Genomic DNA, 17204 nt, shown 5'->3' with positions numbered 1-17204 from the left:
CTGGCTTGGCTTTGCCAGCCAGATCTTTTATAACAGATTAAGGAAATCCTGAGACGCTTTCAAATTATACTTAAGAGATGGTCGAGTGAACTTGAAGGACTGATTAATTTTGCCAGTCATTAATCTGCAAAGGCTTACACCGCTACGAGACGAGTGTTCTTCTATGAGGAGAACCAGTCTCCCCTGTAAGAAGCAGATTCCTAATTAGCTTCACATAGGATCAGATCATTTAATCTGCAATGTTCCAGGTAACCCCATTTAAATCTGCTGAACTGCACCCTCGGTGCTTTATGAAATCTCCAACTACTGTACATCCAACATGTCATGTCATGGAGGAATGACCACGACAGCTCCTGGTGTGAATCACTTTGCATCCTACAGGCCGAGTGTTTCTGAATGTAGACTAACTGTATTTTAACATCCCAGAGTTTGATGTACTGCACAGGTCACATTTCCACTCAGGTTGCACTGGTATGAAATATGACATGCTAGGCTGCTTATTTGAATATGAAAATGTCAATTAGTTATCGCAGATTTGATCTGGGATGGTTTGCACAGCTAAGTTGCATGAAGGTGAGCTGCCTCCTTAGTTCCAGATGTAGCTGATGTGTGCGCACAGGTCATTAGGAGACACTGTGTCCTTATTAGTTTTCATTGCAGATGTGAAGCCCGTCTCATTCTGTGACTGGTGCTGTTTAGTTTTAACGAATGAATGAATGATCTTTATTGTTATTATACTAAGTTAAAATGAAATTTCACAAGGCTTCTCTCAGTTGTTGAAATAAAAATAAAACATAAATGGCAGCATATAAAGACTTGTGCAAGCACAACTTCAAAAATAAAATGAGAGGCACTAGTTTAATTTATGTATTTACAAAGATTACTTAAATGTTGAAAATGCAGATGTGTGTGTAACAGGTTATTAATCAATAGATGTTAAATCTCTGTTAATAATAATGTAAAAAAATATATGTAATTCAGCAATGATGGGTCTCCAAAGCCATTTCCTGAGAGGCAGGACATACTGTAGTCACATGAAGTGATTTTTGCTGATGAGAATTGAAAAATCTGAGCTGCAGCTAATGAGTATGTATTGTTATCGCATAATTGCCAATTGGTTTTCTTGCGTAATCAATTTGTTTATAGCTTGTCAGAAAACAGGGAAAAATTCCCATCACAAAAAGGTGACTTCTTTACAACAGGCCAAAACCAAAGATATTCAGTGTAGGTTACAATCATAAAGGACCCACAAAACCAGAAAATAATTACATTTCAACAGCTGGACCAGTGTATCTTTAATAATTTTAGATCTAATCCAAACCAAGGCAGTAACTATAATATATATTGGGGGGGGACACATCCCCCTTGGTGTACTCATATGCTAAAAATGGCCACCCATGTATTGATAAAATATATATATATATATATATATATATATATATATATATATATATATATAAATGCTATTCTATGACAAGCAGGAATTCAGTGCTGCCTCAAATTTAATCATAATTATAAACATCAAACAAATCACCATTTTTATTACAACTGGTTCTGGTACTGTACTGCAGTTCTGCACGTGGTTTGTCCAAGTAGTGTTGCCGTACCTCAGCAGAACACAGCTCATCGGTGTATTCAACTAATATTAATATCTTTATTACATGCATTATACTTGTCAGAAAGCCCACTGAAGCCTGAGTAAAGTGTCAGTCATTTATGTGCGTGTGTCATTTATGTAGACAGTTCATTTGTACAATATACTTTATAGCTGTATTTGCTTATGATAAATAATTTAATAATTTAATATAGAAGGAAATACGTTTTTAAAATTAGATTTTTATTATTATTATTTTTTTTTTTTTTAGTTCGGGGTGGCAGATTTGGTCCCCCCAATGTTGACTCCATGGCTATAGCCTTGATCGAAACCTTATGAAACCCTATACCTCACTAGTTACTTCAGAGAGCCTTTATATTTTGGATGCATTCCATATTTTTTATTTAGTCTATTTTATTTTACTTTTGTGTGTGTGTGTTTTAAAATTGTAATGATATTTACATTATTATTATTATTATTATATAAGTGTATCTTTATGCCTAGCAGTAACATTACAGTCTATGGTCCAATTAACGTTGCTATGATTTCGTAGTGATTTAAGGAGATTGTATGAACATAGCAATGAGTGTATTTCAGAGCGTATTAATTTTCCATTTTAAATATAATAAATGTCTCATGGACCGATAGAGTATATTTTATATTGCCCAAAATGACAGTTTAAACCGCGAAAAGTGACATTATGTTGGAAACTTCCCTAATTACAGCCACACGTGATCACTTTGACAGAAGGGAGCGTCGCATGCGGACTGGCTTTATCCTTCCGCCAGAGACACGAAATAACTCCATTGTTGCGCTTTTTCGTGTTAAAACAATTACACGTGCGAGTTGTTGTTAATCGGTATCTAATATTAATTGTTGAAAGAACATGAGTTAAGGCTGCTTTTGCCGGTTTTAATTACACAGTGGGACTATATGGTGAAGGCGGTGGGATATTTGTTCTAAAATCCCAGCCTGCTCTACCTTCTTTTTTTCCTTCGGTGGAGGCCATGAAGGGAGCCTGAGAGTTCAGCTGGAGCGAGAGGAGCGAGAAAAGAAGATGATTCCCCGGGACGGAACTGTCAAACCAATCTGTGCACATTTCTGATCTTTGTATAGTCCATATACATCTAAGGTGGAGCCTGTCACTTTTTTTCAGATGTGTTCTTGGCAATCAGTCGATGACAATGTTGAATCGTTAGGAGGCTTTTGGATCGAAAAAGGAGGTAGCATTAGCTATTGTTGCTAGCTAGCTGCGCTAGCTAGCTCGTTAGCTAGCGAGCTAGCTACGTCTGAGTGACTGGATGCGGGTTTCGGGAACCGGTGAGTTCTCTATCCTCTCGCTGTCAATCGCGGCGGCTGCGATTGAGCCATCGCTTTGGACCGTGTCTGGCATCTAAAGGACAACTGCATGTATTTTAATCGGGGGAATTTGCAAGACGAATTGCAGGATTGGGAAAGTCGGGCCTGCACGGAGGAGCAGAGCAAGGCCCGTCTTTATGATCCAGAGGAAGCCTTTCTAATCCTTCCGACAGCCTCTGCTAGCTCTGCTGGCTAGCACGTCTCTGTGAGGACCTGCAAAATTCAGAGAGCAGCCAGCGACCGGGAGCAGACCCACTGACTGCGACATATACGACCAGACAGCTAATACTAGAAAAATCTGTTTTCATAATTTACCCCATATAGACTCCTGTCATGCTACAATGGCTTCGCTTTTAAAAGAAATGGTCAGCCGGAACAAAAGGAGATATCAAGAAGATGGGTTCGACCTGGACTTAACATGTATCCTTCCCTGTGTTCCCTATTCCCACAGCAGCCGGGACACGAACCAGTAATGTGTGCTAGTTGCTTTGAGTGGTTTAACTGGAACCAGAATGTCAGTGGAGTAACGTGAGGGTTAGCTTCCCTGCTACTTAGCTAGCTGGCTAGTTGGTCAGACAGCGCAGCTTTGCTGTCACCCAGCATGTTTGAAAGATGGTGGATCTGTCAAACCAGCACGCATAAATGTCACAGTCATATTAGAGCTGGAAAAACCCTGCTCAGCTGCACATATGTGTGTGTGTTTGAAGAAATGACAGGGCATGTAAGCTGCATACCAGGCACCCAGCGGTGGACCTAGCTGGAGGTTGTGAAATTGTTAGTGGCATTAAGTCAGGTTTTTTTTATCAGTAGGTGTTTGAAGCCAGGTAGATGATGTCTACTATCATCTCTAAATGTCTTCCTAATTAATATTTTTCATGGTTATACATCAGGGTGGAATATGTGTATGATCACTATATGCTAGGTTTCTGATTTATGATGCAAATAGCTGTAAAGGCTGTAACATCCCTGATGTAGGCTCAGCCTCACCTTGCCTCACCTCACCTGTGTGTCCTCTGTGGGTGAGTATTCATTGATGGATCTCAGCAAGTCTTTGCAAATCTAATTAACATTTTCCTTCCCCTTTATGGAGAGACAATCATTTCCAGCTTTAAGAATTGCTATTTCAGGCCCCTCTGCAGGACTCATTTCTCATCTATTACCACTGATAATAGTTGACCTGGTTCCCTAGTGCAGTATCTCTGGCACTGAAGTTGGTGCTTGTACTTTTTTTTTTTTTTTTTTGGCTGGTGACAAACTGGAGAGTAGACACTGATGTGGTTCACGGTGAATGCAGAGTCTAATGTGTGACAGTAACAAGAGCGGGTCATAGTTATAGCTAGATATACACTTGAGTGTGTATCAGGATTTCAAGCTACCTTTTTGGCCTTTTGCCCCCTGGGTTTGATATTTCTGTTTTCAGTGTAACAAGTCATCAATAGACGGGTCAGTTGACACGACAAATGTGCAGCAATTTTAACAGCTCTTGGTATTTTTTGTGCAAAAAATCCCAGCTTCATAATTCCTTTTTAGTCTTGTGTGAGAGTATATTGGATATCTTCGTGTGTTTGACTATGGGATAGACAGAAATGTGAAGATGTCAGCTTGGGCTCTGGGACACTGTGATGCTATGTTATAAACCAAGCGACTAATCAAGAAAAGTGTTTGGTAGATTTATCGATAATTAAGATTTTTCCAAGTTGCAGCCCTGTCTGGATCCATACAGCATGTAAAAAAAAATGGATGATTTGCTCTGGTTATCATCAGTATTGTTGCACTATGTAGATAATGTCGCTGAGTAGCTTTTTCCTTTAGTAGAAAAATGTAAATGTAAAGCTCAGTGCTAGTTACCTTGACTCAGTACTACATATTGAACTGAAGTGTCAGCTGGGATGTACGTGTGGCTGCAGACACCAAAGCGTTCGCATCACCAGTATTTGATCAGATGCTTCTCACCTGGTTTTCTAATGTGGTGAAGCTTGTGGCAGGACTTGTGCCTCTAGAGCTTTGTGCAGGTGTGACAGGGGCACACCACTCAAAAGTAGCATCTCTCTTCGGCTTGAAGTCTCCTCTTGTTCAGATGTGGGCCCTTTCTAACCATCCTTTTATCATTTTTGGCATGGCGTCTAAAAACAATATGGGCTCTCTGCAGTTATGTAATGCAGTATCACAGTTCTGGGAATTGCCCTTAAAATAGAGTTGCCAGTGATCTTGTATCAGCATTGCCGTCTGAGTGCTCTCTCCCTCTGTTACCCTCTCAACCCACCACCTCTCCTTTGCTCTTTTTCTTTATTACTCCCACTCTAATTCTCCCTCCCTCTGCTTGCCCCCTTTCCTCTGCTCTCCTCCTTTCCTGTCCTCCCCACCCCCCTCCTCACTCGGCGCTCGCCGGTTCCCACTCTCCCTTTCCCCCCCTCTCCCTCTTTGCTCTCAGTTGTGGATTTGGCGTATGCATAGAGCCGAGGCAGGGCTGGCTTTAAAGAAAAGGCGTGCCTGAAACGGCAGATTTTCTTTCTTTTTTTTTCCTCCTACTTGGAGCTTCCGTCGGGGGTCCCGTATGTGCGTTTCCTCCCAGCTGCAGAGACCAAGCCCCCCATGCCCTGGGTTGAGGCTCTCCTGGGAGCTCTGGAGCTTTTTAAAAACACTTAGAATAGACTGACTGCAATCACTTTGCCAGTAGGTCCGAGGGTTAGCATAGCCCATCACATAGCATAGAAAAGCTGTATTTGGCTCTTAATTAGGTCTTTGAGGCATTAATAGACGGGATTATGGCACAGTATGTACAGATAGGCTTCTCTGTTGTGTGCTGTGGGGAAGAAGTTTGGCAGTATACAAATAATACCATAGATTTGCTATTGGGCTTGTTGAATTCATGCATCAAGGCCTGTGTTGAGCATACATCAGTTGCATACAGCTACGTTAGGGCACATAATGAATTCCTCTTAGAGGGGTTTATTGAAGATTGTCATTTGTTATTTTTTGTCTTACTAAAAATGTTTGAAATTGCTTTAATCTCTGGGTATGTGTCTACTTGTTCTAGATTCCAGCATTTTTTTTATATTAGCAGGTCTGCTGATTGCACAGTGAGTCGAGTGTACCATGAAAAAGGCAGTTTTTGTGTGTTTTTGCATGTGCAGGTATTTGTGTGTGTGCACACCAGCTAAGCCAGGGTTGTCAAATGCCTGTGTCAAATTTTTCTGACCAGTTAAAAAGTGCTTTGACTCTGGAAGAATAAGTCCCGCTCGAAATGAAACAGACACATCCAATTAGAAATATTCAGCTTTTCTATTTTTGACACCATGGCACAGGAAGTGTAAGAAAAGGTTGCCCTTTAGTCAGTGGTTAAAGTGTGAAATCCCACAGCTTATAGCGACAAGCAGACTTCAGTTACAGGTAGGCGTTGCAGCTGAGCCTCAAAGACATGCGTGCCAACTCAATTATTCTTTTCCCCGCAACATGACGCTGATGTGTGCCTTTAAGATTGTATGTATGTCTGCATGTAATTGGCCGCGACGTTTTCCATCACTATGCTGCGTGGAAACACGGACCCCCGGTCGATGATGTAAGGCGACTTCAGAGGCAGACAGGTGTAGCAGGAGTATGGTGGTGCAACCAGAAGTGAAACTTGTAGTGGAATCTGGTGTGTGTGGTTCATTAATTGTTGCTTTCCGTTTGTGTCCTGTCCATCGCTGCGTGTCACAGAAACCACCCACTGTGGCTTGTGCAACATGTACGTGACAAGACAAAGGCTTTTTTTTTTTTTTTTTGGTTTATTTTTTTCCTACATGTTCGTCTTCATGTTGCCTGCGTTTGATCTCATATACATATATATATATATATATATATATATATATATATATATATATATATTCAAATTTCTCTAGCCAAGCTTGAAACAGAGATAAGCCGAACATTTGCAATCATCCCAATATAACTTTGGACTCTAAAAATAAATGCAGGTCAGAGAGCGGAGACTCTCCTCGTGCACCCACATGTGGGCCTGGCTCGTGCAGGAGCGCTGTTACTCCCGTCCTCTCTGCCTGCTTCTCACTGTCAAGGCCATCTGTCACAACACACACACACACACACACACACACACACACACTGATCAGCGCCCCTCGTCTGTGCTCCCATCTATCCATAACTACAGTGACACCCTCATATTGACATTGGCTGAAACTTTTTAACGCTCTGCTGCACGGCTCTGCATTCTTGTAATTGTGCTCTAATGGCAAATTCTTTATAGATTGTAACTTCTTTTAAATAAAGAAATGCATTTCTTTTTTTGTTGCGCAGCTGCTGAAAGCATAGGCAGACCTACTTATACTTGATGTTAAAGATTTGGTGCTGGGAGCTTTGATGAAGCCGCCTTCATGCCTACTTTTCTGAAAGGGCTTGATTTCCACAGTCATGCACAATGTACATTTCCTTGACCCCCGCCTGAACAGATATCTACCCAAACATCATTGCTATGGGCTTTCCAGCAGAGAGACTCGAAGGCGTGTACAGAAACAATATAGACGATGTAGTACGGTGAGTTGTTATGTGGTGATAGAAAAAGGGAATGTAAGAGAAAAGCGTTTTTATTAGAGAATATTTGTTCATTTTGCTCTGGCAGATGATTTCATAATATCTTCTCTCCTGCAAACAGGTTTTTGGATTCAAAGCATAAAAACCATTACAAAATCTACAACCTGTAAGTGTTTCACATTCTGTTCGCACCTGAACTGCTGCTTTGTCCGCTTAATAACTTCCTCTGTGTGTTCGCTAACTGGATTTTGTTCTTCCCGTTTTCAGCTGCGCAGAAAGACACTACGATGCTGCCAAATTTAACTGCAGAGGTAGGCTGCTTTAGATGCTCTCCCCTCCTTTAAAAGAAAAGTCTGACCTAAAAGCCTGATGACACACAAGGTCGATAAAATCCCACAAAATGTCTGCCGATGTCTTCCTCCCTGTCTTGTCTCCTCTGACCCGTCTGCTCTGTGTCCACATCTCTGTTCCTCTCTGGTTACAACTTTGCGTGGGCCTGCATCCCGTCACGCATCAGTTGCACAGTACCCCTTCGAAGACCACAACCCTCCTCAGCTGGAGCTAATTAAGCCGTTTTGTGAAGACCTGGACCAGTGGCTCAGCGAGGATGACAATCACGTGGCGGCCATCCACTGTAAGGCTGGGAAGGGCCGGACCGGAGTCATGATCTGCGCCTATCTCCTCCATCGCGGCAAATTCCTGGAGGCCCAAGAAGCGCTTGACTTTTACGGAGAAGTCAGGACAAGGGACAAGAAGGTGAGGTCTTGGTTTGAGAGGAAGTGTCTCATACATATTGTTGCAAATAGGGCTGAAACTAATGATTAATTATTCATCAGCGTGCAGATTATTTCCTGTTTTGTCCAGTTAATGTCAGAAAATTGTAAAAAAAATATCTGATCTATGTGATGCATAGCAGAAAATAGTAAGAAAATCCTCTGCTGTAAGGAGCTGGTCCCAGAAATATTTGGCATTATTGCTTGAAAAGTGACTCAAATGATTATCAAGATAGTTGAGTCATTTTTAGTAACACAGGAAACAGAACATCACTTTGCATGCTCAAGATCTCTGAACACTGTTGCTGTTTGTTGTTGCAGGGAGTAACGATCCCGAGCCAACGCCGCTACGTCTACTACTACAGCTACCTACTGAAGAACCAGCTAGAGTACAAGCCGGTGGCGCTCCTCTTCCACAAAATGGTGTTCGAGACTCTCCCTATGTTCAGCGGGGGCACCTGCAGTGAGTCACGCTCATGTTCAACTTTAACTCCAAACTAGGGCGTAGGCATGCTCACCGCTGTTCAAACGGAACGAGAGCCTTGGATGTGTTGTGCACTGTAGGGCTCACCCACGCTGCTGCAGTTTAGCACCAGAGAACAGAGCAGGTCATCTGTGGTAGAGTTGAGTCGTCCTGCGCCGGGTTTTTTTTTTTTTTTTTTTTTTTTTTTTTAAATCAAGTGTGGCTGAATTCAGCTGCGGTATTTTTGGACCTTTTGACTAACAAGGGCAGCTTCTTATTGATTAAGTCCTCTCCTCGCTGCTGACAATGAGGCCAGCTCGTTCTCGGGCCACTTTACATCAGACTTTCAATCAGATCCTCCTCTGTCTGTCATAATGAAATTTTCAGATGTTATTAGGATCATAGGATGTCTTTTTCTCTGGCTTTTCCTGCTAAAGAAAAGCACATGGAAACAGAAATTGATTTCTAATAATCTCACTCTCTCAAAATCCTCCGAACTCTTGCTAAGTTGTGCATTTTAGCCATTTTTCTAGCTTCCTCAAAAGATTTTATAGGCTTTTATAGGAGTCAGGTTCTGCTTTTATATGTTCATTTTCTGCTGTGTAATACTTTTCTGTGCACAGCATTCAGAGGAATTAACATCATGCACTGTTTAAACAGAGCAGGGCACTTACAGCCTTGCACAGGGGAAGTATATGTGCGCACACACCGGACAGTACAGTGTAACTTTATGTGCTTTACTTGCACACAACCAGGAAATAACATCAAGTCTGTGAAAAAATTCAATATTTTTTGCAGTGATTTCATGTCTACATACAGTAACGCAGCGCTCAAGTGTTCATAAGTCACTGTAGTTAGTTTCAGTTGCTCTGTCGTGAGTATTTACATATCACTGCATGTTTGCTCAGAGCTTGAGTGGTATGACTTTGTTGTAAAATGGTGCGTATGCAAACAGTGGCACTTGTTGTCTCCCGCGCTCAGTGGCAGAGTGACACATACACATAGCAGTCGGACTCAGAGCAAGCTTGGTTTTAAAGGTGTGCTGATTTTCCACATCAGCAGATTTATTCAACTTAATATTTCCCCGCGGAGACATTTGTCAGACCTTGGGTACAGTTTCTGAGCAGATAATGAAAGTATTTTTATTGTGCATGTCCATGCTGTGTGTTTTACTGTCAGATGGGTTTAATAGTTCGCACATTATCTCAAATAATCCTGTTTTTTCCTCCTCGAAATGTGTCTTAAGTAGCTCAATGTTGTGCCTGTCTTGTATCCTAATTTTGCAGTTTTTAACTGTCGGTCAGAAAAATCTCTCCTCCTTTAAATCTCTTGCTTTTTCACCCTTAACACCTGACCGCACTGAAAACCCCCTGAACTGTATTGATCCTTCTCTTTCCTCCTAACACTCCCTTGAAAAAGGCCCTATTCTGAGTTTGACGTCTCAATACATGTACACACATCACCCTTTTCTAGCCTCAGGTTTTCAGCTCAACACAGCCGTAAAAGAAGAGACGCTAGTTTGATAAAGCTGTCACAAATAACTCCACACCACACGTTTCTCTTTTAAGCACACCCAAGACAACTGATTTTTTTTTTTTTTTTAATTTTTTTTTTTTTTTTTGTGGTCGTCAGCAAGTTCCCCCTTTTTCCTCCTTCCCCTTTGTGTATCTCACATCACACCAGGTCAAACATTTTAGGACGCACATCTTTACTTTAAAGCTTCTGTATGTTTGTTTGTTAAAGAAAAAGGAAAAGCTATGAAGATGCAAAATATCTATAAATATTTGTGCAGAGCTCTTGTGTTTGTGCCTGCTGTGCTGTCAAGCCCCTGACGGGCCAGCCATGTCCTGTTTGTGATAATCTCCTTCTTTCTCTCTAAGGGGACAGTACCGTTAAAAACAGGAGCGAGCCGACCCCTCAGGGCTTCAAGAAAGGGAATTGGCATTGGGGTAAATGAGCCTTTCATCCATTATTATCATTTCACTCATTTGCTTTTATATGGCCCCAGAGATCCACCAGGCAGGAGCAGCAGTCAGAGGTAGACATGTTGCCTAGCAGGATAGGACTAGTTTATAGGCAAGTCATTGCCAACACCACTCCCACCCTGAAGGAAGGGTTAAACTCATGTATTTGCAACGTGTTGCGCTGGTGCAAGACCAAACGGTGACTGTCTATCAGAATAGGGTCGTATGCCTCTGGTTCTGGGTCTCTTTGGGTGTTTTATTTTGTGATCTTTCCCTTTCCCCTCCTTAATTTTAATATAATGTTTTCCACTTATATTCAGAGGGGTGAGGTGGTGGTGTGCTGTGCTGTTTTCCTTTTGTCAAACTCATGTAATAACACTGGCAACCTGTCTTGCTCTCTTGATTCACTCCCTGCTCCTCCTGTCACTCACTCACTCTTCTTCTTTTGGTTTTTTTTTTCCTGTCTCTTCTCCTCCTCCTCCTCCTCCTCCTCCTCCTCACACGTCTCACAATCTTGCTCCCCTCCGGTGCAACGTTGACTCTTATTTTGCAGACCCCCAGTTTGTGGTGTACCAGCTGAAAGTGAAGATTCACACGTCGAACCCCGCTCACACGCGGCGCGAGGACAAGCACATGTTTTTTGAATTCCCCCAGCCGCTGCCCGTTTGTGGAGACATCAAAGTGGAGTTCTTCCATAAACAGAATAAGATGATGAAGAAGGTCAGTCGTGTTGGTGTTTGTGTGTTCAGGGTCTTCATATTATATGTGCTAAAGTTTAAAATAATGAGGTAAAAGTAAATCTTATTTTGACGCAAATATGCAAAATGACAAGCAGCTTCAGTGGTTCAGCATTTCCATATTTTGATGTGATGAACGACATGTTAGGGCACGTTAATCGCAGTATGCATGACTGCATGTAAACAGAATATAGTCTTTATTTTCATTAGACATTTAAACAGCTTGGTAGGAATATTGGGCGGCATGGTGGTGGAGTGGTTAGCATTGTTGCCTCACAGCAAGAGGGTTCCTGTTTCGAACCTCAGGGTGGGGAAGCCCTTCTGTGCGGAGTTTGCATGTTCTCCCCATGTCAGCACTTCCTCCCACAGTCCAAAGACATGCAGGTTAATTGGTGACTCTAAATTGGCTGTATGTGTGAATGTGAGTGTGAATGGTTGTCTCTATGTGTCAGCCCTGTGATAGTCTGGTGACCTGTCTAGGGTGTACCCTGTCTCTCGGCCAGTGTCAGCTGGGATAGGCTCCAGCCCCCATGAGCCCCAACAGGATAAGCAGTTACAGAAAATGAACGAGTGGGAATATTGTCTTTTTCGGAACAAGGGCAAAAACCGGAATATTTTGTACATGTCCACACTACATGTAGCTACATGCTAACGTCAGGGAAGCATGTAGCTACATGCTAACGTCAGGGAAGCATGTAATCTTGGTTGCTGATGTTGTTAATTTCCCCCAGTTTCGAATCATATTCCAGCTGTTAAATGTCTAGTTCTGAAGATTTTGGTGTAGGAGCTTTCATTGGTGATTTTTCATGGTAGAAAGTGCCGCTATACTCCATTACAGTCAATCTCCCAGGTGCAATGACTGTACAGGCGTCATGAGTGTGGATGTGGAAGATCTGTAAACGCTGACCAATCAGAGCAGACTGGGCTTTTTCTTGAGGAGGGCTTAAAGAGACAGGCGCTAAAACAGAGTTTCAGATGGACGGTGAATACAGGTGTTCTAGCACAGACTGTGTGAGGAAAATGAAGTGTTTTTGAACATGTAAGCATGTAAAACATGTTCTAGTAGAAACTCAAAATACAAGTATGAACCTGAAAATGAGCATAATAGGTCCCCTTTGATTTGACATGTTTCTGTCAGTCATTAAGAATTTATTTTAGCTGTTGGTTGTCATGACGTCTGTGAGGTCAAAGAACAACAAGCAGGCTTTTTACTGAGCATTTTCTCACCTAGCTGGGTGCCAACAATTACGCTTTTTTTAAAGGACAAGGCTGGTAACTTTTTCTTGTCTTTTTCTTTTTGAACAAATATCATGAAGTACCATATGAGAAACCATAAGTATAGTATTTATTTACTTGCAAAAGCCTGATAAAAGCGTTTTGCTCCGTCCCACAGATGTCTTTTGTTGTCTAAAAATGATTAAAAACACACCGATTAGCCACACTGTTGCACTGCTTTACATGTTCCTTTATTAGCATGAGCAGGACACTAGTGTTTCTTGAGTTGGTCTGCCCTGCAGTCATCAATACTAATGCAACAAATGTATGTGTGGTTCATAATAGGCTCTGACAAATGCTTTATTTACTCATGTTTTAGAGCTAAAAACGACAGTGGCTAAAAGCTCATAAACTAAGTTGAACTAATTGTGAGCAGTTTTTAAGGATTCAGCAGAAACAAATGGGCTCATCGCTGAGTGTCACAGACGTGTTAGGGAAGTTTGAAAGTGTTGAGAGACGGACTAACCCATTTTTGACTTAGTTTTTAATTGAGATTTCTTGACAACAAGAAAAATATAGAATGACGCAGCTGTGGAAAGCTTCTTTTGAATTCTTTATTTTGCCCAGTTTCTCATCACATCTCTTCTCTCATTGCCTCTTGCCCTCCAGGACAAAATGTTTCACTTCTGGGTGAACACCTTCTTCATACCTGGACCAGAGGAGAGCGGGGACAAGATGGAGAACGGGGCAGTGAACAATGCAGACAGCCAGCAGGGGGTACCGGCACCGGGCCAGGGCCAGCCGCAGAGCGCCGAGTGCAGGGACAGCTGCAGGGAAAGCGGCAGGGAAAGCGACCGGGACAGGGACTACCTCATCCTGACGCTCACTAAGAACGACTTGGACAAGGCCAACAAAGACAAAGCTAACCGCTACTTCTCGCCAAACTTCAAGGTAAGGATTTAATTTGGATATTAGCTGGTGAAAGGATTAACTGTCTGTGAAAGCCGTTTGTGCGATGTGAAAATGTGACAACTTTTCACACTGGGTACAGTGTGAAATATCTGCATTGCTGTGCCATTTTTGTCCTAAATAAATAAATGGCTTATTGTGAGAAGAGAACATGATTTCCTCCTAAATGGGGCCCACAAAAACAGATCCATACAGAGATGGGCTAGCGTTAGTCACACAGTACACAAACTAATCGACCTCAAATTTGAGGCTAATGTGAGCTGTTGTGGCTAGCCTTGTTTTGTGTGACCAGCACGTAAAGCTAGCAAGTGCATAGTAGCTACATTGATATCTTGATTGTGTCCCAGCTGCTGGGCGAACTCAAGCCATTTATGGTCCTTTATTTGGTTGTTGCTTTTCGTGGTACAGTATTGGGCGTTCAGAAACCAAATTGATAAGATGTTGTCCCATTTCAGCAGAAAGGGCTTTGACCTGGAGATGTGACATCAGTTGGAACAAAGGGTTTCATTGGTCAAACATACATTGATCATTGTGGGTGAAGTGAATGACATTGAGCACTGTTACATTGTTCTGCTGGGGAATCCTTGGTCTAGGCATTCATGTGGACGCCACTTGGCTCTCTCCACCCAAACACTGCTGCAGGCCATTGCAATGACACTTCCTGATGGCAGTGACCTTTGCCATACTGCTCAGGAACGGCCCGAGGAATATGACAAAGAGCTCAAAGCATTGACCTGGCCTCCAAAGTAGACCAGTCCCAATCTGATTGAGCATTTGTGGGATGTGCTTGTACCCTAGAGGTGCCCCTGATTCATGGTAGGGCCATGGTGGACACAGTACCTCTGGGGGTGTGCTGTGGTGTCCACAAGGGCGTTGGCGGCAGATCGTTTGAGTCCTGTGGGTTGTCTGGTGGGCTACCAACATGTCCCACAGAAGCTTAGTTGGATTGGCCAGCGCCTTTTAGGTTCTACATAGCGTTCCTCAGGCCATTCCTGAGCAGTTTGTGGAGTGTGGCATGTCGCGATCGGGGAGGGCTGTTGCCATGAGAGGGTCAGGTGGCATCCTCTTGAATGCCAGGACCCAAGGTTTCTCAGCAGAACACTGTATTGTAAGGAGATGATCAGTGTTAATGACTTCACCTTTCAGTGGTTTTAATGTTTTGGCTGACTGGTGTATAAATACACAAGCTGAAATCCATTCAATTCGAACCGTCTGTCCAAGTATTTTTACCCCGCACGAATGTTCTTTTTTATACATTTTCGTGCAAATGTTTCAGATAAAAATCCGTGCTTGATGTGAAACAGCTTGTAGTCTGTCAAATTAGTCATTATAGTTGTTGTTTATATTACTTCATTTCACAGACTGAAGTTAGTCTCCTTTTAATTTGCAGGTGAAGTTGTATTTTACGAAAACCGTGGAGGAGCCTTCGAATTCTGAGGCAAGCACTTCAACATCCGTCACCCCGGACGTTAGCGACAATGAGCCAGACCATTATCGATACTCTGACACCACTGACTCTGATCCGGAAAATGAACCTTTTGATGAAGAGCACCACACGCAAATCACAAAAGTGTGAACTCTTTTTAAACAGGAAAAGAAGAAATTATACACCAGAAAAAAAGGAGAAAACTTGAATATAAACTCAAAAGAAGAACCTTTGTCCCTTCCCTCCCCCAGACGGCAATAGAATATCATCATGTCAAATGCCAATTTTAGGGAAAAAAAGATAAATATCCTGACCAATATATTGATTTTTTATTTTTCTTTTTTTCTTTGGCACGGCCATGTACCATGTGCGAGGTATTGACACTGTTGCCCCATGGGAAAAGGTGCTGTAGCTATAAAAATGTGTTTATATATATCTATATACATACGTATATGTATATACATATATACATGCATAATAAACAAACTTTTTTTGTGTCAAAGACAATGGAAAGACTACCACAATCAGGAGACGGGAGTTGAAGTGTGGGAGAAGTTAGAATGATATACTAGGACTATGCTGCTCCTTCTCCTGTCTAAACCAAGGCCAGTGCTGCAGTCACTTTGTTTCACTCCCTCTCTTCTCCTCCTCCTCCCCTCCTTCTCCTCTCATCTTTTACTCTCCCTCCCCTCCATCCTATCCTCCTTCCTATCCTCCTTTACTGTGAATGCTTCTTGTGCTCTTTGCAGGCTGTCTCACGTGACTTTTGGTCTTTGTGCAGTGCAAACTGCATGCGGGCAGTGGGTTTGGGGTGGGCGGGGTTATGAAGAGGCTGTGATGATGTCTAAAGCATTGCCATTCCTGTTCCCACTGTGTATACGTTAAATTATGCAGAACAAGGCATCCCATGTAATTGTTAATGTTTTTTTTTATCCTAAGATAATAAAAATATAATACACAAAACAGCAGGGAGACAAGTGTTTGCAATAATGTCAACACTACATTTAAAGGACAATGGTGATTTGCATGTATTGGAATTGGCGTCCATCCCTAATAAATGTATGCAATGTTGTCTTTTCTTAAAGAAACCAGCTTTGAGATGTGTCTTCTGCATGGGGTTCCCCTGTGCTTTGAGTCATGCCCAGAAAATTACATCAGAGGTTTATGTAATATTCTCCCTTTTGCTGTTTCCGCTTAATCAAAGTCATGCAGAATGAAAATTAATTTTGCAATAAGCAGTTGTCATCAAACAATAAGGCCAATGCAGACTTTAACCCACCATTGTTGCCAACTGAGGTCTTGATTTTAAAGGAACAGTGTGTAAGAGTTAGGGGGATTTAGTAGCTTCTAGCGATGAGGATTGCAACCAGTTGAAACGTCTCCTGGTTGGAATTCCTTTAGTGTTTATTGTTCAGGAGGTTTTCACTGGGAGCCGAATTATTGGCAGGGGTTGTCTCCTCTCCGCAACAGACTGACCTGATGATTAAAACTGGCAAAAACACTAAGTAAAGCAGTTTTATGTTGCAAATTGGTGTTTTTCTGGTACTGTTCGGCATTCTGCAGACAGGATGCTCGCCCAGCATCTGCAAATGAATGCTCGCCTTTTTTCTTTCTAAGCGCTTTCTCACCTTTTTTCCGACCTCGAGGTTTAGGAGGTTTTTACCGGGAGCTGAATTGTCCGCAGAGGTCTCCTCCTCTCCAAAGCAAACACACCAAGTGATTAGTTTCATGAGACAAGCAGCTAGCAGAGCACCTTGCTAATGTGTGCTCACCTTTTTTCCAATGATAACTTTGGTTCCAGGCGTTCAGGAGGTTTTTACCGGGAGCCGATCTATCCGTGGAGGTCTCTTCCTCTCCAGAATGAACTGACCTGGTGATTAAAACTGGCAAAAACATTCTTTAAAGCAATTTTCTGTTACAAATTGGTGTTTTTCTGACGCTGTTCGGCATTCCGCAGACGCGATGCTCGCCCAGCGTCTGCAAATGAATGCTCACCTTTTTGCTTTCTAAGCGCTTTCTCACCTTTTTTCTGATCTCGAAGTTTAGGAGGTTTTTACCAGGAGCTTAATTGTCCGCAGAGATCTCCTCCTCTCCAAAGCAAACACACCAAGCAATTAGTTTCATGAGACTGGCAGGTAGCCCAGCACCTGGTAGTGTGCGCTCACCTTTTTTTTTTT

The 17204-nt window shown here is 42.3% G+C and overlaps 1 protein-coding gene across 2 annotated transcripts; it reads left to right on the top strand.

Moving 5' to 3' along the window:
* The first annotated feature begins 2464 nt into the window (after positions 1–2464).
* On the top strand, positions 2465–16115 carry ptena (phosphatase and tensin homolog A). 2 transcript variants are annotated; one of them, XM_049600099.1, is made up of 10 exons: positions 2465–3373; positions 7399–7483; positions 7602–7646; positions 7748–7791; positions 7998–8236; positions 8575–8716; positions 10597–10665; positions 11234–11400; positions 13302–13583; positions 14992–16115. In XM_049600099.1, the coding sequence occupies exons 1-10, from the start codon at positions 3295–3297 to the stop codon at positions 15175–15177; spliced, it is 1338 nt and encodes a 445-aa protein (XP_049456056.1). In that variant the 5' UTR covers positions 2465–3294; the 3' UTR covers positions 15178–16115. The 2 variants fall into 2 exon arrangements, with proteins under 2 accessions (XP_049456056.1, XP_049456057.1); XM_049600100.1 differs by lacking the exon at positions 10597–10665 and having other exon boundaries at positions 2466–3373.
* The last annotated feature ends 1089 nt before the right edge of the window (positions 16116–17204 follow it).

This window comes from Epinephelus fuscoguttatus, linkage group LG16, assembly GCF_011397635.1.
Source record: "Epinephelus fuscoguttatus linkage group LG16, E.fuscoguttatus.final_Chr_v1".
In the NCBI taxonomy this organism is placed as follows: domain Eukaryota; kingdom Metazoa; phylum Chordata; class Actinopteri; order Perciformes; family Serranidae; genus Epinephelus; species Epinephelus fuscoguttatus.
The sequence above is the reverse complement of the archived record's forward strand: the minus strand, read 5'-3'. Positions and strand labels throughout refer to the sequence as shown.

What these genes read in the sequence shown, in the direction of transcription:
- ptena (XM_049600099.1), top strand. Translation starts at nt 3,295, where the DNA reads ATGGCTTCGCTTTTAAAAGAAATGGTCAGCCGGAACAAAAGGAGATAT. An exon ending in GTTCGACCTGGACTTAACAT is followed by an intron (nt 3,374 to 7,398) that starts GTATCCTTCCCT and finishes CCGCCTGAACAG; the next exon opens with ATATCTACCCAAACATCATT. An exon ending in TGCCAAATTTAACTGCAGAG is followed by an intron (nt 7,792 to 7,997) that starts GTAGGCTGCTTT and finishes GTCACGCATCAG; the next exon opens with TTGCACAGTACCCCTTCGAA.